This window comes from Phascolarctos cinereus, unplaced genomic scaffold (assembly GCF_003287225.1).
Source record: "Phascolarctos cinereus isolate Bilbo 61053 unplaced genomic scaffold, phaCin_HiC Scaffold_5;HRSCAF=322, whole genome shotgun sequence".
Classification (NCBI taxonomy): domain Eukaryota; kingdom Metazoa; phylum Chordata; class Mammalia; order Diprotodontia; family Phascolarctidae; genus Phascolarctos; species Phascolarctos cinereus.
This window is the reverse complement of record NW_027555958.1, coordinates 88,935,215-88,962,794: the sequence shown is the minus strand read 5'-3', so window position 1 is coordinate 88,962,794 and position 27,580 is coordinate 88,935,215. Positions and strand designations below refer to the sequence as shown.

Sequence of the window (27,580 nt, the reverse complement as noted above, 5' to 3'; positions counted from 1 at the left end):
ATTTCTTAAAGTAAATTGATATGACATTGAAGAAAAGCAAAGATTCAATAAAGAGCTGGACCAGACCTAGTGTCTAGGAAGGAGCTCAAGATGTTGGGTGGGTCCCCTGTGGTGAAATTATAGGAGGGCATGGACAAATATACAAAAGATGGGTAAGAAAAGATAGGTTTCAGTCTTCCTCAATAGACGGGATATTCATGTAGATATGATCACATATGTGTTGAAGTATTGGCTTATGTCTGTGAACATAGAGTTTAAAATTTATTTTCTTCTCTATTTACATAAAGAAACTTTGTGAATACTACCTGAATACTTGAAAAATACATAAATTTCTTAACATTTCCTTTCAGCACTCTCTCTCTTTCTCTCTCTCTCTTTCTCCCCCTCATTTCCTCTCTTTTTCCCTTCCTCCCCATATTATCTACTTCTGTGCCACTCTTTCAAATATAAAGTGTTTCTTATTGATCTTTCTGTTTGACTTGTTGCATTCCCATTAAATGGGTGTTGAAATCTCTCACTAGTCATTTTTCTGTCTGAATCTTTCTGAAATTCAGAATTTTTTCTTTAAACATATTGGCTATGTCATTGAGTGTATATATGTGTTTGGCCTATACGTATCATCCTTATTTTTTGGAAGAAGAAACTGAGGCTGAAAAAAGCCAAACAATTTACTCATGATTGCACAAATAAATACTAACTTTTAGGGGTAGAATTTGAATATAGGTCTACAAGGCTCCAAACCTTCCAACTCTATTCACTAAGCTATGTTTTATTTCTCTTTGGATTTAATTACTCTCCCCATGTACTTTATTGATTATTTACTATACCTATAGATAAAGAATCTCTCTTCTCATTCCTCTTTCCTTTTTTGTGTATATGTATATATGTATATGCACACATATATAGGTATATGTAGTAAAGATCCATAGAAAATATAAACAAAAATATGAAATTTGCCCATTTGAGTGGACCTTTGATTCTGTCTTTCTGTAAGTTCTACCACTTTTGCTATTTTGTCTTCCAGTAGAAATATTTCTCATTAGTTCCATATTTTAATTTATATTTTCTAAAATCTCTCCATTTTCTTAAATTCTATCTTTTTTCTTCTGCCTTTTGAACTGACATCTTTCATTTTTTACCTTTTTTATTAATAAATTTATTTATTTTTAGCTTTCAACAATCACTTCAATAAGACTTTGTGTTCCAAATTTTCTCCCCCATCTCTCCCCTCCTCCCACTCCAAGACGGCATGTATATTGATACAGTCAATATATATGTTCATATTAAACCTATTTTCACATTAGTCATGTTGTAAAGAAGAACTAGAATCAATTGGAGAAACCACAAGAAAGAAGAAACAAAAAAAGGAGAGAAAGCAAACAATATGCCCCAATCTGTATTCAGACTCCTTAATTCTTTTTCTGGACGTGGACAGCATTTTCCATCATGAGTCTTTTGGAGTTGTCCTAGATCCTTGCATTGCTAAGAACAGCTAAGTCTATCAAAGATAGTCATCACATAATGTGGCCATAATTGTATACACTGTTCCTCTGGTTCTGCTCACTTCATTCAGCATCAGATCATATAAGTCTTTCCAGGTTTTTCTGAAGTCTGCCTGCTCACCGTTTCTTGTAGCACAATAGTATTCCATTACATTCATATACCACAACTTGCTCAGCCATTCCCCAATTCATAGGCATTCCCTCAATTTCCAATTCTTTGCTGCCACAAGAAGAGCTGCTATAAATATTTTTTGTGCATGTGGGTCCCTTTCCCATTTATATGATCTCTTTGGGATTCAGACCTAGAAGTGGTAATCCTGGGTTAAAGGGTATGCACATTTTTGTAGCCCTTTGTGCTTAGTTCCAAATTGCTCTCCAGAATGATTGAATCAGTTCAGAACTCTACTAACAATGCATTAGTGTTCCAATTTTCCCACATTTTCTCCAGCATTTATAATTTTCCTGTTTTGTCATGTTAGCCAATCTGACACGTGTGATGTGGTACCTCAGAGCTGTTTTGCATTTCTCTAATCCGTAGTGATTTAGAGCATTTTTTCATATGACTAAAGATGGCTTTAATTTCTTCATCTGAAAACCGCCTATTCATATCCTTTGACAATTTATCAATTAGGGAGTGATTTGTATTCTTATAAATTTGTGAACTGACATCTTTCTTTATCCAAGTCTTGCTAAATATGTTTTCTCCCAATATTAGTTCTGCCTGTCCACATATTACCTATATTTGTCTCCTCCATATATATGTCCCAATAAACTTGGTACCCTTTATATATGCCCTTCTATGTGTGCATCCTGGCCCCATGTGTTGAGTACATGTGTCTCCTTATGCATATTCCTGAGGTGTATCCATTTTTCCTATTGATAGTATGTATAGTTGAGAAACTGTGGCCCAGATTTATGGGGGAAATATTGTATTGCTATTCTTCTTACTATGCTATTTCATTAATTGTTTTTGCTTTGAACTAATTATGTCTTCTGGCTAATCAGTAAAGGTAAATATATGGCTAAGGCATCTGAAATGGATGTGGACACACAGAGGACCTCTACTTAGGTTAGTTTATTTTATGGGGAAATCATATGAATGTGGCAGAGATTGGGGGGTGAGGGTAAGATGTTGACCTAAGTGCTACATTGGAAATATAGATTCATATCTGAACAAAAATTTTTCCATATCCAATGACCTTGGACTGAGTTTTAAAATTCATTTCCATATATTTCTTGAAATTTCATGATGTTGTGGTAAATTCTACACACTCTAAATTATCATGGACCAACATTCTAAAATGATGTTAATGTAAATGAGAAAAGTTTTATTTTCCATTTCACTCAATCACTTTCTTCAACTCTTGCTTTAACTTATAATTTGGTATCCTTCTGATATTAATGTTGTTTCTCAACATATATCTGTCCACTCACATCTTTCATTATTTAAGCTAAAACTCTTATTACTTATGTGTTTAAAATCATTTTATGGGCCCTAGCTTTCCATAGTACTGTTTTATTCAAGTGACATTTGGGCAGATATATGTATAACTGAAAGAAAATGTGCTAAGTAAGAAGAATGCTTTAGATTTATCGATTTTAGGCACAATGAAAAAGTATTTTGAGTTTTAAATCAGAACTCCTTAATTTCAATTATTTTAAACAGGTTTCAGAATAAAAGCTGGAGTAGATTGATTGTGACAGGAATAGTAAAGGAATATTTTTAAGTATGTATAAGAATATATGAAGAAATATTATAAAATTTACCTTTTAAAATATCAAAGCTTGTTCAATAGTTGATAATGCAGGTTACAATATAGTTTTTATTCCAGTCTGTCATTGGAAATGAATATATTTTTTAAATGTATTTAATGAGTAAAAATAATACACCATCATTTTTGTTCTAAATAAACACTGCAGATGTATGATCTTACATATTATAATTTATTGAATATAAGTGGTAGGAAAAGGGACAACTAGGGCACTGAATTTTACTTTTTCATTGGTAATATATAAAAATTATTAGATTTATAAAAGCCGGCTTTGAGAAAAAAGCATATTTTTAACTCAACACATTGCTCTTTTTCTTACTTGATTTGTCCTAGATAATAATGAGGTAAAATTGCTAATGGTAATATTGAACTCTAACTAGCATGATGCCCTATTTCTACTAGATTTGTAATAATTTTTGTTGAAATGGTTTTATTAAATTGAAGTAGGAGGATTTTCTTAATGGTTTCTTCAGCCACACTAAAGAACTGAAATATTAAGTATAGTGTTCATAAATGATTTACACAAATTCCATTCATTTTTGTATTTATTTGAATTGAACATGGATTTTCAGTATAATTTCACTGAAAATGAAATTTATCAAAAGAATTGACTTGGAACTCAGAGGGACATTTATCCATTATATAGCTATGAAATGCAAACTGACAAATGGGAATCAAATGGCAGAACTGGCATCATCAAGCAAATGCTGATGCATGAATAAAAACTTAATATGAAACATTCATTTTTTAACATTGCAAAGGCAGGTTGTATTTATAAAGCAGACAGCCCAAACTGATTCTAACTTTCAGCTCTAACTAAGAAGCTGATAAGATTAGTAAGTTGACAAATTTCATTTGTAACAGTTTCTTCAAAGTATTAAATTGAAAAAGTATTATTTAATAAAACAGAAATGATCACCATTAAAAGAATCAGAGCAAATTCTCTAATGCACTGTGTCAGTCTTTTATGGAGGCTTTATGAAGAGTCCCATGGGATGAGCAGATATAGTGGGGTTTCAATTTGTACCGGAAAAGGGAGTACCCACTTAGATGAGATCACAGATTCATCAAAGTAATACAAAATTATATATGTGTGTATGTGTGCACATAAAATCTACTTCGTAACATTATAAATGGATAAAAATAGTTTTGCTCACTGTTAGAAGATATCACTTATGTTATTTTTACCTAGCTACCACTTTATCCAACCTTGTAATCCCTGAAGTACCTATAGTATATATATTTTAAAGTTTCAGGAGATGTCAATTCTGATGATTCAATCAGCCTATAGTTAATTTAAATATAGTCAAGTCACTGTACATTAATAGACAAATTCAGTTACCAGAGATTTTTTATGTTAGTTTGTAGACTGAGTATTATATTATGATTCGATATTATTAAGCAATTGTTACTTCCTTGGCATTTCAGATCCCATTGTCACATTAAAAAAAGAAAGAAAAGACTAGAATTCTTCATAGTACTACCGAGAGAGCTGTAATGATGCCAAATATGTGTTTGTTTTTGTGAATTCTAGCCACAACAGTTAATTGCTATGGTTCTTTAGTAAAACTCATACCATTGGCTTTTAATGGCAGTGGTTTAATAGCTCAGACTTAAGATCTGAGCAGCTGAAAATATATTATTAATATATATTTTGCTTCTTCAAATTAAATGATTTAGCTAAATAAAAAAATCTGGAGATAAGATTGTGTGGATTTCCACTCAAAATAAACTAGTCTTTATCAGCTACATTTATCCTAGATGAAAATGATGCAAAGAATTGTTTTCAAAATATCCAGAGATGAATTTGAGAACCTTAACTTTTTTCTCCTGCTAATGATTATTATTATCAATGTGACTATGTGACATACTTCACGATACAGATCCTAAATTTATGGCCATATATTCAGTAAATGTGAACATATAAAGTGTTTTGTCATTTATAATCATTTCGGCCTACATTTAGTGTTTTAGTTCTCAAGTACATGTGATTTTATTAAAAGCATTCCACTGCAACATCCATTCTTCCTAATTGGTTTAACAATTGGCTTTACTGTTTAGACAAATCTTCACTGCATTTCTCCCACAATTGTGACATGATTTGTATTTCCTTATCTTACTAGATTATTTGTAATTTATTGGTAGAGAGCACTTAAAGTAAAATATAAAAATTTACAGTAGTTTCCAAATAACAATACCCACCCTCCGTCTATTCTCCCCTTAAAAAATAGTCTAGTAGTATGCTTATTTTAAAATGTTCCATTAAGCTATATGTTATCTAGAAAATTATGTATTCTTCTCTTCCTGAGAGTACAGGGGGGTGAGTGGGAAATGCAGCAACAAAATCATAAGCAAAAAACCATCTCCTGAGGTGGGCATGAAAGGAAGAAGAAAAATTATGTAGTAGATGGAAACTTCCAACTTTCCTTTTGAACATTTTTATAAATTACTCCCTTCCACATAATGAAGCCCTAGTAGACTGCCGCCTGGCAGTTTCTCATCTTTGCTTCTTAGAATCCCTTGTTTCCTTCAAGATTCAGCTCAAGCACCATCTTCTATATGAAGCCTTTTGTTATCACCTCCATTCCCCCATCCCCCAGCTATTAGGGCCCTCTCTTCCAAATTATTTCAAAGTATTTTGTATTTAATTTGTATATATCCTATATATACTTATGTATGTGTATATGTGTGTGTATGTGTGTGTGTGTGTGTGTGTGTGTGTGTATAGTGCATTCACTACCCCCCCACACACATACACACATTGAAATGTAAGCTCTTTGAGGGCAAAGACTATCCCTGTTTGTCTTCACATCTCTTGTACCTACATACTGCTTAATAAGTATGCATTGATTGAGTAGCTAATCTGGTTTTTGATTGTCAAACGTACAGTCCCACACACATTTTTTAGAAGTCTTTCCAACTTAGTAGGTAGGATTTTCCAGAGCTTTTGTTTTCCTGGCATGGAGAACCCTAGGTCATTTCCATGACACAATGAATCATCAAAATAGAACTTCAGTGGAGGGGTTCTTATAACCATATTGAAATTGCTTATAGAAATACTGTCATAAAGGAGAGAAGTGAAATTGTAAAGACAATATTAATTCATGCTACTAAATGAATCAATTAAATGAAATCAGTAAAAGAAAAATATTTATCAGTCATGGCATTCTGGGAAAGGCAAAAATATTTGACCTTTGTGAAAAGTGTGTCATGACCATGTGATGGTTTATTTCTTTGTATGTAGAGCTATATATTTTAATATATCCTGAATATTTCACTCATCCCTTCAAATTTTAGAGCCTAATACATTAGTTGGGTGATGAACAGCACCATTTAAAGTTTTACCCCTGATATGAATATTATCACTATAAAACATTCTCCTTTTAGATAAAAATACATGAACTTCATTAATAATTGATTTATATGCAATTTGTTTTATGCTATTTTCTCGGGCATCCTATGATGCTAAGTATATGCTTCCTATGTGTTATTTTTTTAGCAAACTAGCTAGTCATTAGTTAACATTTGTGTTAAATTTTTATAATTTATAGTTAATTTCCATACCCTCAAAGGAAAATGAGCACATTGTCCCTGTTTTATGTATAAAGACGCAAGAATAACGTTTATTTCAACGTTTGCCCAATATTTCATTAAAAAGTATTTATCCTGGAATCATGATGTAGTGTCTACCTTTACAAGTAAAATATTTTAACCTCCTGAACCAATGATACCTTTGTTGAGACAAGTCCCTCATTGAAACATATTACTTCCCTCTTTACCAACTATCCACACATGCAGTAGTCTCTATGCAAGTGATAATAATGAAGAAAATGCCACTTGACATCGATTTTTAAAATATCATTAAAAGGATCCTATAACACCATATCCTTAATATTCACATGGAAAACAATTCCCCCCTTTTGGCCATATAGTCTACAAAATATCTATAAGAGTTCTAGAAATTAAAAGTATGAAAAATTCAAATCCTCTAGATCTATACTTGCATTAGTGCTTAGTAGTTTACTTGATCCAGGTAGCCCTCTAATCAACTAAACAACAACAGCTGAAAGATAGAAATGATTTTTGACATTTAGGGGGTATGTTTGTAAATCACATCATAATATGTTGGGTGTATGTATTTTTTAATAGGTGAGAGGCCCTCCAACTGCAGGAGCATTTAAAGAACGACCAACAAAACCCACAGCATTTCGAAAGTTTTATGAGCGAGGAGATTTCCCAATTGCCCTTGAGCATGACTCCAAAGGAAACAAAATTGCCTGGAAGGTAAGTCAGGGCACAGCTGTGACAGCCAGCTGTGCTTACTGAAGTGACATCTCCCATTGCCAAACAAAGTTGGCTGATAAGTAAATAAACTAGAGTGATTTCTCAGCAAATAGAAGATACCAGGAAAGCTCTTAGGAAAAGGCCCCCTGAGTCAGCCATCCACCTTGGCTAACAATTAAATTATAGGTTGCAAAAAAAGAAGATGACAGAGTTGCTTTGCCTTAGAGAATTGTCTGCTGCCCAATTCATCTCTATTTTTATGAGAACCTGGCAGCCCAGCCTGGTTCAGGCAGTCCATCAAATGATGGAAGTGGTGGCTGGATACAGTGAGCAACAGCCATTTATCTCCCCCAGATTTCACCTTCCTGCAGGACACTTCCAAATGGAAGCTTTAATTACCTAAATGGATAGGTCAAGATTGCCTGCTCCCTGGAAATGCAGAGCGGAATACAAAGGAAGGCAGATTCTTATTCCGTGGCCGTACTCTGGGTCTGCAGCATATGTCAGCCGGCGTAATCGCTGTCATACGTGCCCCTGTTAGAGGCTGACCTCCACCGCTGAAACCATTACAATGCCGACATTTCTCTGACAAAAGGTTAATTGGCTTCAAAATAAATGTATTGCCTAATGACTCCATTCTAATGCGACCGTGTTTCTCTCTAAAAGGCTCACTGATGTTATTTGTAAAAACTTGCCAATCTCTTACCTAACTGGAGAAGGTTTTTAAATTTAATTTGAGAAATGAATACTGATTTTTAACCTGTTCTTCCTATTTTATTATTTTTGTTATCACAGTATTCACTTTGCTTTAGGGATTATCAACTAAAAATATTTTCCACCAAAAAAAAAAAAGGTTAGTAGTTGCATCTCAGGTGATGGAAATAAAAATATAATTGTTAAATATCATTCCAGTTAAACAATGAAGGCATTTAACTCCAAAGGGAAACTGGTGGTAGTATGTTTAGCGTGTGTAGAAGAGTGTAGTCGTTGCTTATGAGACAACTAAAAATTCTAAGTATGAAATAAAATTGCCAAAATTGTCAAATAGAGTAAATTAGAAAGCCAAATCCATTAGAATATTTGTTTCCCTTATAGTTTGCCTTATAACCCTACTGGGAAAACATATTTGGTACTCATGAGATACAGCAACATCAGATTTTTCTTGATGTCTATCTACTCCTGTATATGCTCAGATATATGGATATAATTTTCAAACTTTTTTTCAACATTCATTATGGTATTTATTCAGAAATTTAAAATATTTACCCTTTTAGAGGTAAAGTAGCCAATAGTCTGAAAGTTTGGAACTTTTTTTAAAAGCAGCTGATAATTTTTATTTTTTTTAATTTTTTTTAAATTTTAAATTATTTTGATTTATCAACAATCACTTCCATATGCTTTTGAGTTGAAAATTTTTCTCCCCTTCCTCCCCACCCTCCCAAGATGCACAATCTGATATACTTACATTTACATTCCTATTAAACATATTTTCACATTAGTGAAGTTGTAAGTAAAAATTAAAACCAATAGGAGGAACCATCAGAAAGATGAAACAAAACTCAACAGAAGGAAAAAAAGATAGCGATTCACTTCCATAGTTCTTTCTTTGGATGTGGACAGCATTTTCCATCCAGGCCTCTGGATGTCTTAGATCCTTGTAATGCTGAGAAGGGTTCAGTTTCAATATTAGTCATCGCATGGCTGTTATTGTGTACAAAGTCTCTTGGTTCTGCTCACTTCACTCAGCATCAGACCATAAAGTCTTTCCAGGTTTTTCTGAAGTCAGCCTGTTCATCATTTCTTATAGCACAATAGTATTCCATTACATTCATATACCACAACTTGCTCAGCCATTCCCCAATTGATGGGCATCCTCTCAATTTCCAATTCTTTGCCACCACAAAAAGAGCTGCTATGAATATTTTTGTACATGTGGGTCCTTTTCCCATTTGTTGATCTCTTTGGGATATAGCCCTAGAAGTGCTATTGCTGGATCAAAGGGTATGCACATTTTTGTAGCCCTTTGGGCATAGTTCCAAATTATTCTCCAAAATGGTTGGATCATTTCACAACTCCACCAACAATGTATTAGTGTTCCAATTTTCCCACATCTTCTCCAACATTTATCATTTTCCTGTTTTGTCATGTTGGCCAATCTGATAGGTGTGATGTGGTACCTCAGAGTTGTTTTGATTTGCATTTCTCTAATCAATATTTAGAGCATTTTTTCATATGACTATAGATGGCTTTAATTTCTTCATCTGAGAACTGTCTGTTCATATCCTTTGACCATTTATCAATTGGGGAATGGCTTGTGTTCTTATAAATTTGTCTTAATTCTCTATATATTTTAGAAATGAGGCCTTTATCAGAGAGACTGGTTGTAAAAATTCTTTCCCAATTTTCTACCTTCCTTCTAATCTTAGTTGCATTGGCTTTGTTTGTGCAAAAACTTTTCAATTTAATGTAATCAAAATTATCCATTTTGCTTTTCATAATGTTCTCTATCTCCTGTTTGGTCATGAATTCTTCTGTTCTCCATAGATCTGATAGGTAAACTATTCCTTGTTCTCCCAGTTTACTTATGGTATCAGCCTTTATATCTAAGTCATGAACCCATTTTGACTTTATTTTGGTATATGGTGTGAGATTTGGGTCTATGCCTAGTTTCTGCCATACTCTTTTCCAGTTTTCCCAGCAGTTTTTTTCAAAGAGTGGGTTCTTATCCCAGAAGCTGGGGTCTTTGGGTTTATCAAATAATAGATTACTATAGTCATTGACTACTGTGTCTTGCATATTTAACCTATTCCACTGATCCACCTCTATTTCTTAGCCAGTACCAAGCAGTTTTGATGATTGCTGCTTTATAATACAATTTAAGATCTGGAATTGCTAGGCCACCTTCCCCTGCATTTCTTTTCATTAGTTCCTTTGATATTCTGGACCTTTTGTTTTTCCAAATGAATCTTATTATTTTTTCTAACTCTATAAAATAATTTTTGGTAGTTTGATTGGTATGGCACTGAATAAGTAAATTAGCTTAGGTAGGATTGTCATTTTTATTATATTAGCTCGGCCTACCCATGAGCAACTGATGTTTTTGTTTTGTAATTGTGTTCATAGAGTTCCTGGGTTTGTTTCAGGAGGTAGACTCCTAAATATTTTATAATGTCTACAGTAAGTTTAAATGGGATTTCTCTTTCTATCTCTTGCTGTTGGGCTTTGTTGGTAATATATAGAAATGCTGATGATTTATGTGGGTTTATTTTATAGCCTGCAACTTTGCTAAAGTTGTTTATTATTTCAAGTAGTTTTTTACTTGATTCTCTAGGATTCTCTAAGTATATCATCATGTCATCTGCAAAGAGTGATAGCTTTGTTTCTTCTTTGCCTATTCTAATGCCTTCAATTTCTTTTTCTTCTCTTATTGCTAAAGCTAAGTTTTCCAGTACAATATTGAATAACAGTGGTGATAATGGACATCCTTGTTTCACCCGATCTTATTGGAAATGCTTCTAGCCTGTCCCCATTACATATAATGCTTGCTGAAGGTTTTAGATAGATGCTATTTATTATTTTAAGGAAGACACCATTTATACCTATGCTTTCTAGTGTTTTTAATAGGAATGGGTGTATTTCAAAAGCTTTTTCTGCATCTATTGAGATGATCATGTGGTTTCTGTTGGTTTTGGTGTTGATATGCTCAATGATGCTGATAGTTTTCCTAATATTGAACCAACCCTGCATTCCTGGTATAAATCCTACCTGGTCATAGTGTATTATTCTTGTGATAAGTTGCTGCAATCTATTTGCTAGTATTTTGTTTAAAATTTTTGCATCTATATTCATTAGAGAAATTGGTCTATAATTTTCTTTCTCTATTTTGACTCTTCCTGGTTTAGGTATCAACACCATATTTGTATCATAAAAAGAATTTGGTAAGACTCCTTCTTCACCTATTTTCCCAAATAGTCTATAGTATTGGATTAATTAATTGTTCTTTAAATGTTTGATAGAATTCGCATGTAAATCCATCTGGCCCTGGAGATTTTTTCCTAGGGAGTTCATCAATGGCTTGTTCAATTTCTTTTTCTGAGATGGGGTTATTTAAGTATTTTACTTCCTCTTCTGTTAATCTGGGCAATTTATATTTTTGTAAATATGTATCCATTTCACTAAGATTGTCAAATTTGTTGGCATATAGTTGGGCAAAATAATTCCTAATTATTGTTTTAATTTCCTCTTCCTTGGTGGTAGCTTCACCCTTTTCATTCTTGATACTAGTAATTTGGTTTTCTTCTTTCTTTTTTTAATTAAATTAACCAAAGGTTATCTATTTTATTGTTTTTTCATAAAACCAGCTCTTAGTTTTATTTATTAGTTCAATAGTTTTTTAATTTCAATTTTTAATTTTTCCTTTGGTTTTCAATATTTCTAATTTGGTGTTTAGTTGAGGATTTTTAATTTGTTCTTTTTCTAGTTTTTTTAGTTGTATGCCCAATTCATTAATCTCCTCTTTTTCTATTTTATTTATGTAAGCATTTAGAGATATAAAACTTCCCCTAAGAACTGCTTTCGCTGCATCCCATAGTTTTGGTATGTTGTCTCATTATTGTCATTCTCTTGAATGAAATTATTGATTGTTTCTATGATTTGTTGTTTGACCCAATCATTTTTTAGGATTAGATTATTTAGTTTCCAATTATTTTTTAGTCTATCTTTCCATGGCCCTTTATTACATATAATTTTTATTGCATCATGATCTGAAAAGGATGCATTTAATATTTCTGCCTTTCTGCATTGGATTGTGAGGTTTTTATGCCCTAGTACATGGTCAATTTTTGTGTATGTGCCATGTACTGCTGAGAAAAAAGTATATTCCTTTCTATCCCCATTCAGTTTTCTCCAGAGGTCTATCATACCTAACTTTTCTAATGTTCTATTCACCTCCTTAACTTCTTTCTTGTTTATTTTGTGGTTAGATTTCTAGTGCAAGAGGGGGAGGTTCAGGTCCCCACTAGTATAGTTTTGCTGTCTATTTCTTCCTGTAACTCCCTGAACTTCTCCTGTAAGAATTTGGATGCTATACCATTTGGTGCATATATGTTTAGTAATGATATTACTTCATTGTCTATGGTGCCTTTTAGCAGGATGTAGTTTCCTTCCTTATCTCTTTTGATTAGATCTATTTTTGCTTTTGCTTTGTCTGAGATCAGGATTGCTACCCCTGCTTTTTTTACTTCAGCTGACATAATATATTCTGCTCCAGCCTTTTACCTTTACCCTGTATGTGTCACTCTTTTTCAAATGTGTTTCCTGTAAACAACATATTGTAGGATTATGGTTTTTAATCCATTCTGCAATCTTCTTTTTTTATGGGAGAGTTCATCCCATTCACATTCACAGTTATGATTACTATCTGTGTCTTTTTCTCCATCCTTTTTTCCTTTTATGCTTTTCTTTCTCCTTTTCCTTTCCCCCACTAGTGTTTTGCTTTTGACCACCCTCCTTCAGTCCCTCCCCCTTTTATTATCCCTTTCCCTTTTCTTCCCCTTTACCTTACTGCTTCTTCCCTCCCTTCTTTCCCCCTCCCTTTTCTTTCCCCTTTTCCCTCCTACTGCCTATAGGGCAAGTTAGATTTCTATACCTAACTGATTATATGCCCTTCTTGAGCCAAATCTGATGAGAGTAAGGTTCAAACAATGCTCCCCCCTTCTTTCCCTCTGCTGTAATAGGATTTTGTGTCTTTTCCTGTAATGTAATTTACCCTTGTCTGCCTCCTTTTCTCAGTACATTTTCTAAGATCAGATTGATCCACTTATTTGGATCCATTTAACCCACTTGATTAGATTTTTTTTATCATTACATCAAAGTCAACTAATATCCACCCTTTATGTATACTCCTTTAACATGGTGTAATAACAATACAGTTCTCAAGGTTGCAAGTGTCATATTCCCTTGTAGGGGTTTAAACAGCCCCCCTTATTAACAACACATTTGTATCTTTCTGTCCCATTTACCTTTTTGTCTTTCTTGAGTCCTGTACTTGAAGATCAAATTTTTTAGCTCAGGAAGTTTGGAAGTCCCTATTTTGAATATCCATCTCCTCCCTTGAAAAATGATGCTCATTTTTGCTGGGTAATTGATCCTTGGCTGCATTCCAAGCTCCTTTGCCTTATGGAATATCATGTTCCATGCCCTGCGGTCTTTTAATGTAGAAGCTGCAAGGTCCTGTGTAATCCTGACTGTGGTTCCATGATATTTAAATTGTTTCTTTCTGGCTGCTTGCAGCACCTTCTCTTTCATCTGGTAATTTTGGAATTTTGCTATTATATTCCTTGGCATTGTCAATTTGGGATCTCTTTCAGGTGGTGAGCGTGGATTTTTCTATGGTTATTTTCCTTCTGGTTCTAGGACTTCAGGGCAGTTTTCCTTTATGATTTCCTGAAAGATACTGTCCAGGCTCTTTTTTTCATCATGATTTTCAGGTAGTCCAATAATTTTTAAATTGTCTCTCCTGAATCGATTTTCCAGGTTGGTTTTACTGATGAGGTATTTTACATTTTCATCTATTTTTTCATTTTTTTGTTTCTGTTTGACTGATTCTTGCTCTCTCATAGAGACATTAGTTTCCATTTGTCCAATTCTAGTTTTTAACAGATTGTTTTCTTCTGTTAGTTTTTGTACTTCCTTCTTCAATTGGCCAATTGTGTTTTTAGGGACTTGTTTTCTTCAGTGTATTTTTTTTTCAATTGGCCAGTTGTATTTTTTGAAGGACTCTTCTACCTCTCTCATTTGACTTTAAAATCCTTCTTGAGCTCTTCTAAGAAGGCTTTTTGGGCTTCAGACCAGTTCATATTCCCTTTTGTTGTTGCAGATGTGGGTTTGTTGACAATGTTGTCCTCTTCAGAATTTCTGTCTTGATCTTCACTCTTCTCATAATATGAATCTATGGTATGTTTCTTTTTACTCATGGTGTTTCTTTATTCCCTGGCCTTTAAAGAGATTGAGCTCTCCTGCTGGGGAACAGAGGGCACTGACCCAAGCTTCTTGTGTTTGGAGCCTAGGTCTTGGTCACTGGCTTTGTGTGCTGGGGCCTCTTATTGGCAATTGGAGGCTGTAGGTTTCTGGCAGCTTACCTCATGTTGGGCTGGAATCAGCAAGGCTGGAACTTTCAGGCAATTCTAGGTTGCCTGCTTTTCCTTTCCTTTAGCTTTCTTCAGCTCCTTTTAGATGGGTGCTGCAGGGTGTTTATCTGCCTGGGGCCCCTGCAGTGTTGCTCCCTCTTTCTGCTAATGCACTGGGAGATTCCTTTGGTAGAGTGCCGAGGCACCTGGTGGTTTTCTGAGCTGGTTTCCACTGGTTCCCCCACCCTCACTGAGGCACTGGAGGTCCAGGTGTTGGTGTTTGCCTGCTCTACCACCTGGGCTTCAGGATCTTCTTGACATTGGAGGCTAGGGTCTGACAGCTTACCTGGTGTTGGCTGGAATCAGCAAGGCTGGCTTTAGGAAGACTTTAGGTTGCTTTCTTCATCCTTTCAGAATGCTGCAGGGTGCTTATCTGCCTGGGGCCCTTGTAGTTCTGCTCCCTTATTTTGCTGAGGCACTGGGAGACCCGTTTGCTGGGCTGCTGCAGTTCTACTTCCTGTCTTTCTTTTAGTTCGGCTGTTCCAGGGGTTTTTTTTCTGGGGTGATATTTTCAGAGTTTTCAGAGGTTGATAGGGGAGAGTGAGAGTGACCACTGTTTTACTCCGCCATCTTGGCTCCTGGAAGTAGAAGTCCCAGTTTATAATTTTTAAACAAAAAAATTGTTGTCACTAGTAGAATTGGGCCTATGGAAATATATATTTGTGTATATACTTCTTATATATATAATTCCATATCCTTTATAATTTTCCTTACTCCCTACCATTATACTGTTTCATGTATCATAGTGAAATAATATATATTAGCAAAAATGGATTACACATGTGAAATGACATGAAAGACATCTTCAGCGATGAATATAAGCAGAAGGGAAGCCAGGCCAGTCATGTATCATAAGTAAGGGGTGAAAAATATAAAGCTATAGTACTGCATTGGCCTCAATTAGATATTTAAAGACAAAAGACCCAAGTTGCTAGCATGTTGGATAGATCCATCTATTGAGGATTTACAGAAAGATATAAATAAGAATCACACAGAATGAGAGGTTATCATTATTTGCTTGGTGAAAAGAGTACCCACCTGATGAAATTCTGGATTCATTAAGGTATCCTTGTGCTATTTTTGTTTGTAATAGATTAAGAAAGCAGTGATTATTATATTGTTAAGACCCACAGGGTAGGCAATCCAGCAACATATCCTAAGGGAGAGATGGGAGGCTGTCTGTGTCAGGCAAGTCAAACTACCACCACCACCACTTCAAGCATCATCTCCCCTCAGAGTCAGCCCAAAAGCTCTGGTAATACCAATGCCCTCCAGACCAGTAGTCCTGCTTTCATTCCAGAGTCTGTAGCCTTCAACCATGGAATCAGTCCTTGTGGAGATGCAACAGGGCAACTGTTTGTGAAAGACCTGAAACCCCTGACTCTTTAGAAGCTATAACTACTGATGGTCCAGGAATATGTTCTCACCACGAGAGTCTTTGGCACTGTCAAATGGTTCAATATCACAATTGATCTAGTCCCCCCCAACCCCACCCAGTGGAAATAAAATTAAAGATGCATTATTTATTTTGCTCCTATACACTAAGAATCATGGAGCCTTTCCATTTTGTTTGCAACTGAAACTTCTTATATGGTCCATCTTATCCTAGTAAAATATGTACTTCCTGAGAGCATGGGATGTCTTGCTACATTCATTCATCTATTCATTCATTCATCTCTTACTTTATGTCTACTTGAGAGGAGAATGAGTGATTACAACAAAAGAAGTAGAAATAGTTGATGTTATCAGGACTCCAGTTTCCTGGACATCTTTTGCTATCTGGGAGAATAAATGATCACACAAGATCAATCAACTCTAGTTCTCAGAAGAATCACAAGCCAGATTCATTCTGTATTCTCCACATCAGGACTGAACCTCTCCATTGCACAATGTGATATAAACACCCCATCTGAATTGCTGGCCAAGAGCTCTCAGCTATAGATACTGAAAGATCCCAAACTAATTGAGGTGAAAGGCTTTGGTTTTTAGAGTTTGCATTTAGAGCTTTTCTTTTGGTTGCTACCTTCACTTGAGTTGTTGGTTTTTTTTTTATCCTTGAAGACCTGTTAAATTGCTTACCTTGACTTCCTTCTTCTTCTTCTTCTTCTTCTTCTTCTTCTTCTTCTTCTTCTTCTTCTTCTTCTTCTTCTTCTTCTTCTTCTTCTTCTTCTTCTTCTTCTTCTTCTTTTTGCTTTTTGGCAAGGCAATTGGGGTTAAGTGACTTGCCCAGGGTCACACAGCTAGTAAGTGTCAAGTGTCTGAGACTGGATTTGAACTCAGGTCCTCCTGACTCTAAGGCTGGAGCTCTATCCACTGTGCCACCTAGCTGACCACTTACCTTGACTTCCTGACCCAGTTTCAATCTGTCTTTTCTGGCTGTGATAAGCATGCCCTATATCTAGCATTATGTGCTCCTAACTGTAACCACAAAGAGCCCAACCTCTGATGGGGTTTGTGCTTACCAAAAAGAGAGGATTTTGTTCTCTCCTGGCTCCACTCATGACTTTTTGGACTTTTCTTCTTCCTCCCTAGCACCCTTGCATCTATGCAGATACCCTTCCCCTGATACCTTTCTAGCTCTCTTTTATGTGTTGTCTTCCCTCATCAGAATGTAAGCTCTGTGAGGGAAGAGCTATCTTTTTTGCTTGCGTTCGCCTTCCAAGACTTAGTATAGTTCCTGGCACATAGTAAATATTTAACAAATTCATATTCTCTCTCTCTCTCTCTCTCTCTCTCTCTCTCTCTCTCTCTCTCTCTCTCTCTCTCTCCCCCTCTCTCCCCTTCCCTCTCTCCCCCTTTTCCCTCCCCTCTTCTTCCTTCCCTCCCCCATTTCTTTCCTCCTTACCCTTTTCCTCCCTCTCTCCCTCTCTGCCTTCTTTTCTTCTTATGAAAGAAAGCCTTTATTTTGGTCAATTCAGGGCTAGTTCGACAATTCTACCCAGCACGTAAGAGCTTTAGGCCATAATTGGCCAGAGTCTTTTATAGCAGCTCCTTTTTCTGTGAAAGAAAATTTGTACTTCTCACCCAGCCAGGATGCTTCATTGTTGTAATATGAAAGGGCAGGGTACCAGACTGGGAATATAACAGGAATAACTGTATTGTGTCTGGCTGTGGAGGACTTGGCTATGAAGATAGACAGTTCCTGTTGGGAATGACTCCATAAACATGAGAGTGTTTGTCTCTTGTGACTCAGTCACTCCCCAACACCCTCTGGCAGTCTAGGTCACTGGGCCTAGACCAGTGACCATATGTGGCCATATATGGTCCCTTACCTTAAGGAGTTTAAAATGTAGTTAAGTGTGCCAAATTACATAAATGCAACAACTAGGTAGCATTTACAAAGTAATGGTGGTAACTTAATCGTGATATGGTATAATTGTGTAGAAAAGTGCTAAGAAAATAGAACTAAGGGATAAACAGAGCTAGAGATGGGGAGACTAACCTTTTCGTTTGTTTCTTATATCAACAGGACCTATGGGTTATTTTAAGAGCATAATTGTTAACTTTTAAATAAAAATGGTCACACCCCTACTAGTAAGTAAGCACTACATACCCATTCTGAGATGATGAAATAAATGTTGGGCTCCATCCAGTTTAGATCTTTTACTGAATTAATGATCCTCTATATTTAGGATAAGAGTCAAATGTAATAGTATTAATCTGTCAACCAGATAGCAGACTATAGAATATACAGATAACTAATAATTTAGTAAAATTGGAAAATGGGAACCAAATATGTACATTTGTCAGGCTACGAGAACTCATGTATATGTCATCATAAATGTCTTGTAAATATATAAAAGGCTTTCAAACAATATTATAGGGATATAGGTTCTCAGTGAGTATAAAATATAAATGATGCTAACTCTATAAAGGAAAAGAATATAATCCGAACTTACTATAAAATACTTCCTTGTTATTTAAGTATGTGTTTACATCATATTACAGTAAAATTTTGCATACTTATGTCACTTTGGATGAGGAAAAACACATATACTTGAATCTTCAAGTAAATCATAACAATCATTTCAGCAAAAACTATCAATTTATTCCTCACCAGAAAATACTTTTGTTATATCTCTGACACTGTCCATTCTGCTAATTTATTGTAAAAGTGGCTTCAACGTGAGAAACTACTTCTTGGTTTCCTTGTCCTATGATTCTCCTCTGACCCTCGATGAGGATGAGTGTATGCTAACATCCTCTTGGTGAGTTTTTCTTCTCTCTTCCCAGTCTCCTTTGGTTTTATCCATCAATTTATTTCATGTCCATGACTTAAAACTCATCTACTCTGCAGACACCCTGTACCTACATCCCCAGTTCTGAACTGAGTTTCAGACCTGATCTCCAAATGCCTTCAGGACCTCAAACTCAACTTGTCTCAAACCAAGCTTGTTCTTCTTATCCTGAAAACTGCTTTCCCTAAAATCATATTGTGGATCTGGAGCTTGAAGGGGCCTCAGAGACTATCTTCTAACCCTTTTTGCTTTATTTTCAGTAGCTAGTATCGCAGGGCATATATGATATACTTAGATATTTATTGGATTGATTTGGGTTTGGTCACATAAACTGTGATATTTCTGTCATTATTTGAATTTTGGAGCAAGTCCATGCTATTTGATTGCTCTACAAATGCATAGAAGACCCCTTCCCTATTTTCTACCATTAAGTGATTGTATATTCCTTGTTATTGTGGGAAGAGAGTAGTTTTCCCAGTAGTTTTGACTTGGGTATTAGAATTTGATAACTAAAACTGACAAGGAAATAGCATGTTGGTTTTGCATATGTACACAAATATATGCAATCATGTACATGTATGTGTGTGTGTGTGTGTGTGTGTGTGTGTGTGTATGTTGGCATTCATACATCCTTGTCTCTATGTGTGAATGTGTATCTTCTGGAAAGACTATATTTGGCAGGAAGCTTTCTGAACTAACCAAGAGGACTTTAATTCAGAGTCAAGGAAGATCTGAGTTCCAAACCCATCTTTGATTCATACTGGCTTTGTGACTCTGGATGACTCACTTAAATTATCTGAGCCTCACTTTCCTCATCCGTAAAATTAAGATGATAATGGCACCTACCTTTCTTTGAGGATGAAATGAGATTTTACATATATATATATATATATATATATTATATATATATATATATGTGTGTGTGTGTGTGTGTGTGTGTGTGTGTATGTGTATAAACATATATATATGTATATATATATGCACACACACACACACACACACACACACACATATATATGTGAAGTGTTCTGCAATCCTTGAAACACTTTCTGCTATTATTTAAATGAAAAGGAGAAAAGTTCAATATGTTTGTAAAGTCCAATCTTGTGGGGCACAAAGATAGTAATGATAAAGAAAAGGAAAAGCAGTGAAGTACTGTTGAGGTTACTCTAGGTTACTTATAATGCCCTTTAATAATTTGATTATTCCATGGCAGAGCTTAGTAATTTACAAATAGAAATAACTAGGAAAATGGTCAAGAACAATAAATTGCCTCAAATGTTTATATTTCAATATAAAGTTCATGAATAATATAACAAGCTTAAGATTTTAACACAAAAAAATATTGCAATATAATTAAAAGAGCTCTAGATTTAGGGGACAAGTCTGCTTTGCCACATACTACCTGTGTGACCTTGGGCAAGACAATCTCTCTGAGCCCCTGTTTTGCTTATTTGTAAAATAAGAGAGTTTGACTAGAAGACTTTTGAGGTCCTTTCTAGATCTTAAATCAATGACTGTATGGTTATAAGTTAATATCACCTCATAGATTTCACTGATGAATATTTCTAACCACTGTTTGTATCTTGCTAGAAATTGTACAAATGTTAATTTTTCTAGGCTTAAATCATATGTTGTATAATCTCTATTACTGTTCACTCTTTAACCTCTGTAAGATAACCTGTTTGCAATTTATGGTGGCAATGAGCTGGTCCTAGATCACCATTTTTTCTGTGCTTCTTTGCTGACATACTGCTATGAATATTGCTATGGAGGCCTTTTTGGTTCCATTTTTGGATCTGGACCTTTTCCATAGGCTCTATACAAAGCCTGTGAAAAAGGCTGACCAAAAAGGAAGACACAAGCCACCAAATATACTGCTGTGTGATGGTCCTAAGATGTTCTTATACTTTCTGTCCAATATTGTGAGCATATGAGTTTATTCATGAAAGTTAGAGTTAATGTTAGGTTTTTTTTTATTAGCTACTAGGATATAATTAGTCTGCTACTTAGCTCAATGTCATCAAACTCTAAAAGGTTTTTAAAATTCAAGTCTAAGTCTGCCCATCTTGGTTTTCAAAATTATTTGAGTCACTGGTGTTGTTTTTCTTATTCGTTTCATTAGTATGCTTAACTTCCAGAGCTTGCATCAAGAAAGAATTTTCAATGACCTCAAGTTCTTCAAGTTTTCCAACTTTAGATTTTAGTAGATTCTTTATTTCATCTCTTACTTTGTTTAATCTTGGTTTAGAGATGAAGTTCTTCCTTAGGATTTTCCTGCACTTGTTGTTAATATGTCACTGTGTGACTCGCAGCTGAGGATAACATCGACAAAAGACAAAGTGAAGCTCTTGCCTATAGCCGCTGGGATCTGTTTCTAATTCTGCTATATTATGGTACTGGCACATAATAAAGTATTCATGTCTTCAGTCCATTTCATGAACATTTGCAATTTGACTGCTTTAACAGTTGGTACTATCTGGACTGAAATCTTTTTGTTAGGTATTGATTTCTGATTTTTTTCTGGTTTATTTTACCTTCTTGTGATGCCAGAACATGAGGAAGCACCCCTTTCTCCATTACTGTCCTTGTCAGTCTAAGTTATGATGATGGGTTTGAGTAGGACCAGCCTGCATCTCTGTGCCCTTCCATCTGTTCTTTGACTCTTTGGAGCAATTATATGATACTGACTAGGTTGTTAACTCAAACAGTGGTACCCATAGAGCCCAATTAGCTAGCCTGTCAATGTTCCTATAAAGCCTTCACAGCTACCATAAGGCTCTGTGGGCACATGAAATCTCTATCATTCATTATTCTGGGTGCCATTCCTCTACTTTGCTGTTCTTCCCCTTCCCCCATATACAGCATGGGCAGTGGATTGAGTTTTGAGGAATATCATCATCATCATCCTATGATCTAGTCTTTGATTAGATGAGGAACAGCATTTTCAAATGTTACTATTTCAAAGAATATCCCAATTCTAATATAATCAAGGCTTTGGCTATCAAAGAAGTCAGGTAACATAAAATAGGAATGAATGTTTGTATATACAAATATGTAATATATAAAGCAGTAAGATATAGTAGAAAGATAGTGAGATTTCAAGTCGTGAGATAGATTTAATATATATAACATGTATGTGTGTATATGTATATGTATGTGTGTATATACACACATATACAGACATGTATATGTTCCTGGGTAAATGATTTCACCCCTCTGTGCCTGTTTACTCAATTTAAAAATACAAAATGGTATTTTTTGCTCTACCTATATCATAATAAGGGTTGTTAAGATGATCAAATTAAATTGGATTCAATTCAATAAACATTTTAATGGAATAATACACTTAAAGTGATATAAACCTTAAAAGCTGTATGAATAGCTGCTTACATATTAGGTAAAATTTTCAGTATTATAGATGCAAATTAGAAGCCAAAGGGGAATGTTGATATCTTGTAGTTCAAAGAATATGTTTCATTTAGTTATTCGTTTGATTGGTACAATAATTAGACAATAGATCTCTGGTCTAACTCACCTGAGTTATCTTCTATCATTATACAAGTGGTAATAAAATGTTTAAAATAAGAAAAGTGTTTTTTAAATTTTCCTATAAAATTAATGTTGGAATAAATATCTACATTAACATGACTTTTCTAAAACTATTAATTATTTTGATAACCCCCCCAAATCATTTTCACTTGAGACTTTCCTTTTTAAATTTTTCCTATTGAAACATCAAAAAATCTGAAGTATAATAAACCTTATAAAAAATTACACATGATCTTATTTTTCTAAAAAAAAAAGACTTTGGTTTGTAATACCTGAGAAAACCACCTTAAGATTGTCCCTAAAAAAATATGCTAGTTGGAAAGAGTGAACTAGAACAAGATTTATGAAGTTGTAGAGGAAGCAACTGGCACTCTGTTTGGCCACAGGATGCTGCCTTATAGGGATAGAACTTCATCAGCCTGACCATTCTATCCAAAGTAATCCTTTGTTAATACTTAGGTGCTGTGCTGATCACTGTTCATTCTTGTGAACAGTTGTTTTCCTAAATCTAACTTTAAAAATAATAAAGTCAAATGAAGTTTTTCCTAATCAGAATAAAAATCTTTTCAACAGAAAAGAGGTATTGTGCATAAATTAATTAGCTACTTAAAGCAGTCAATAAAGTTTCCACAGATAGGTTGTATGGGCACCTACATTCTGTGTTGAATCACTAGTTCCTAATAATAATGTAAAACTGTTTTCAGTCATTTTTCTCCTGTATTCTTGTCTTTTTAAATATTTTCCAGCTTCTTGCCAGAACTCCTATTCACTAATTAAAATAAAACTATCAGAGTGAACTGTTTTAATTACCATAACTAATTATTTCATAATAATAAAGCCTAGCTGTTGAATGTAATTATTAAAAATCTGCACTGCACTAATTTTTTTTATAATTAAAGTCCCAACCATGATAATTTTCTGAACCTTATTCCTAGCAATAGGTCACAAGATTGTAATGCTTTGAAATTTTATTTTACAATTCATTCCTCCTCTGTCTTCCCTTTCCTAATGTTTCATAGAAAAATGAATATGAGTCTCTGCCCCATGAAATGAAATACCATATTGATTTAAAAATTGAATAGGCAAATTTACTCAACAGCTGAATAATTTGTTTCACATTAAAAAATAAAGAATGTTGTCTTGTAACTGTTCCAAATTTCTCTTTCTTTTGATAACTGCCAGCACTTGAGCTTGAGTGCCAGGCCTAAGTAGGATTTGTAAAGCAGATTTTTTCTAAAGGAAGTGACAGTTTACCTGATTTTCGTAGTGCAGAGCTGCCATATTTCAATTACGAATTCCTTTGTGATTAATTAATAGCTCAGGCTTATCCTACAAGTCTTGGAAAAAGTAATCCTCTGGCAGTTAATTTACTCTTCCTTCAGAGGAGGGGACTGCATATACAATTAAAGACATTCCTTTATTTGATGCAAATTGCCATCTCTTGAAAGTGTATAGAATGAAAATACAACCATGTATCAGAAATAACTTTAATTTAAATTTGCTAAATGACCTCTGAAATCTAGATGAAAGATTTTCTGCTGAATGGGCTGGTGCTCCCTGCTGCCCGTATAATTTATGTGAGAAATTAGTGTGAATGGTTCACTTTTATGGAGCAGTGCTGCTTGTAGCAAGCCTGCAGAAACAATTTTCCCCCAAGCCTCCATCTGTTCTTCAAACTGGGGCATATGCCATCTCATCGAGCTTGAAAGTCAGCTGATTTATAACTCCTGAAAAGTGCATAGATTGAAAAGAAAGGTCGACTGCTGCTATGTGACAGTGATTTGTTAGGCACTCAGATAAAGACAATTCACATTACTATGGACCCAAGGGGGAACAAGTGATGCTGTAAGCTTCAAAACTTGGTAGATTGACAACTAGGAGAAAAACAAATCACTCCTCCTTTTACAGTTAAACAATCATGACTGTTGAGGAAGTTTGGTAGGGATAGGTGCAGGATTGGGGCAGCATGGGGATATTATAGCTGAAATATTCCATTATCAGTTTGTTTTAGGAAGAAGTAGGATGATGCCCACCTGCCTCCAGCCAGTCCCCTCTCCTTCACCCTACCCCACCTATCTATAAAGGTTGTCACCTAGAAATGTCCCTGCTCATTGAATTTTAATTTTTAAACTGTAACCAGAAACATCACTCTCAAGAATGTTTGTTGCTGCTTGTCAAAAAGTTCTGGTTGGGGCCACAAATGAAGCTTTGATGAATTTTCTGTATCTGCTCTGAAGGTGAATCTGCTGGCCTCTTCCAATTAGTAATTTAATGAAAGGCTCATTCTCTGTCCTTTCACTTATGATTTTCTTTTCCTTTTACTGAGGCACTACAAAGAACCTAAGCTCTTTGACAGGTGATAGATGAAATCAAAGTAACAGTGTGACCATAAGAAAATCAATGTTTGTTTGATGTTTTCATTTATAGTGGAGAAAGTGTCTCTTCTTATTTGAGGCTTGTAGGGAGACAATGAGATCTTAGACCCCTTTAAATTGAACAGAGTTTCTCATTTCTTTGGAGGGAGGGAAGAAGTGAGAGGAAGAGAGGGAAAAGTAAACAATCTCAAATGTTATTCTATTCAACAATTATTAAGTGTCTATTAGTTGCAAGGCAAAGGTAAAAACTGAAGACAACTTAAAAAAGAGCAATCAATACAGGTTAATTGTTGGTGTGAAAAGATTGACATGAAAAAGGTAACATTGATATGAAAATTAGTTGAGATTCATAGATGTGAAATTTAGATTCAAATCCAGAGTTTATTTTTTTAAAATCTTCTAACTATAAAATGTCATTTAAAAAAAATACACTCCAGTGCAAAGGAATGATCTCTTTTGAATCCCTTCTATAGAATGTTGATAGTTGTTCATGTTTCTTTTAACAATATGGTGTAAATCAATCTATAGGTAAGTTAAAAATTTTAATACCACAAAACTCATAAGGTTTTCAGTGATTGCTACTCCTCATTTCCCTTCCTTTAACCATCTTTCTTCCCTTATGTTAGTAGATTTAGAGAAACCTCTAGTGTTTGAGTGTTTGTATTTGACTTTAAGTAGCCACATCATAATTGTTCATTGAATTTTAGCAGTTTTTAACTTTAAAACTTTAATTAAAAGGGCCTTGTGGTGACCAATAGACTTTAAGTTGACACAAGGTAGGGAAAAATATTGATGAAACATCATTACTGATAACTAATAAAATTAAAACTGGAAGTCACATAACCATGATGACAAGGTTAACTATAAATTGCATCATATGAACTCACTGTATCGATATAATCATTTTACTCCTCTCTAAATGATTTTCTATCCCCATTCTCACAATGGCTGTTCCAAACCACTTTTCTTCTCAAACTTCCCATACCATCCTGTCCCCTACCCACTCAACTATTGGCAGACCTTGCTTCATACTTTGCTGAGAAATTAAAGATAATTCACCCTGACATCTCTTCTCCCCTTCTCCACCTCTTAAAACCCTGGATATCTTACCCCACTCTGCTCTTCTCCACTCTATGATGGTGGCCCCTTTTCTCACAAATACTAATACATCTTCATGTACTCATGCTCCCCTATGTTCTCATCTTTGTCTGATTGCTTCCACAATTATCTCCTTTCTTTATAATTTGTAATGAGATAATATTTATGAAGTGCTTAGCATGGTTCCTGTGACATAGTGGGTACTATTTAATAAATGCTTGTTCACTTACTAATGTCTCCTTATCTACTAGTTTCTTCCCTGCTTCCTAGAAACAGGCCTAATTCCCCTTCCCCTTATTTAAAAAAAATCATCAGTATACCCTACCAGCCTCTTAAGCTTTTACCATATATTTCTCCTCCCTTTCTCAGCCAAACTCCTAAAAAAAAGTTATTTATCGCCTCTTTTTCCTTTCCACTCACTCATATTTAACCATTTGTAATTTCTCTTTGTTTCTTTTCTCTCATGAACTTCTCAACATTTTTTTTTTTGGAGTTTGCCTTCTGACTTCATCCGTCAACTGCAACTCTCCCAAATTATACTCCTGTGTAGCCTAGGACAAATCATTTAACATCTGAAGGCCTCAGTTTCCTCACCTAAAAATGAAGTGATTGAATCATATCATCTCTTAGATCTCTGCCAGCTCTAAATCTATGAGCCTGAGTCCTTATCACCTGAACTTTTGCTATAGCTTCTTAATCCCCCTGCCTCAAGACTTCCTACTCAATCTATCTTCCACATAGCTGCCAAAGTGATTTGCCTAAAGTGCAGATCTGACCATATCTCCACTCAATAAACTCCAGTGGCTCTTAGCTCTAGGATAAAATAAAAACTCATTTGCTTAGCATTTAAAGCTGTTCACTAACTGGTCCCAACCTTCCTTTTCAGCCTGATTATACTTTGCTCCCCTACGTGCATTTTATGACCCAGCCAAATTGGCTTTCTTGCTGTTCTTTGTACATTATATACTATCTCCTATCGCTATACCTTTGTATAGGCATCCATGCTTGAAATGTACACCCTCCTCCCCTCCACCTTTTACAATTTCTGGTTTCCTTTAAGATTCAGCTCGATAAAAACCTAGAGGATAACTTTACTGCTTCCCCAGTTTCTAGTTCATTCTCCCACAAATTAACCTTCTATTTATTTTGCATATACTCCTATATGTTTATGTTGTCTCCTTTAGTAGAATATAAGGTTCTTGAATCCAGGGTATGCCTCACTTTCTGTATCCCCAAGTACCTAGGACAGTGACTTTGCACACAGTAGGCAATTAATAAATGCCTGTGATTTGATTGGTCATTGATTGGATCTGATATTTAGAGTGCTAACAGTCTAATGTTTATAGATGTTCTAAAAATTATACTATTATTATTATTAGACCACCCTGCTCCCCTTTTTTATGCGGGCTTAGTGACTTTGGAAACAAAAAGGATTGTATAGGACCAAAGCCTGAAAACCAATGTTCTGAAAATTCTACTTTGTTGCCAATAAGTCTGTCCTTAGAAAATTTTAACTTGCTATTCCAGGTTGTGGCAGAGCCAACAAAATATTAATAGTTTTGATGTTTTCCA

At 34.9% G+C, this 27,580-nt stretch overlaps 1 protein-coding gene across 4 annotated transcripts in view; it reads left to right on the top strand.

Annotated features, from left to right (window-relative positions):
• PACRG (parkin coregulated) overlaps positions 1–27,580 on the top strand; it is a 627,029-nt gene that overhangs the window by 92,439 nt on the left and 507,010 nt on the right. For all 4 annotated transcript variants that reach the window (XM_078156751.1, XM_078156752.1, XM_020986761.2 and 1 more), the window contains one exon: positions 7,424–7,558. In XM_078156751.1, coding sequence (XP_078012877.1) covers positions 7,424–7,558 — 135 coding nt within the window. The remainder of the gene's footprint in view (positions 1–7,423; positions 7,559–27,580) is intronic.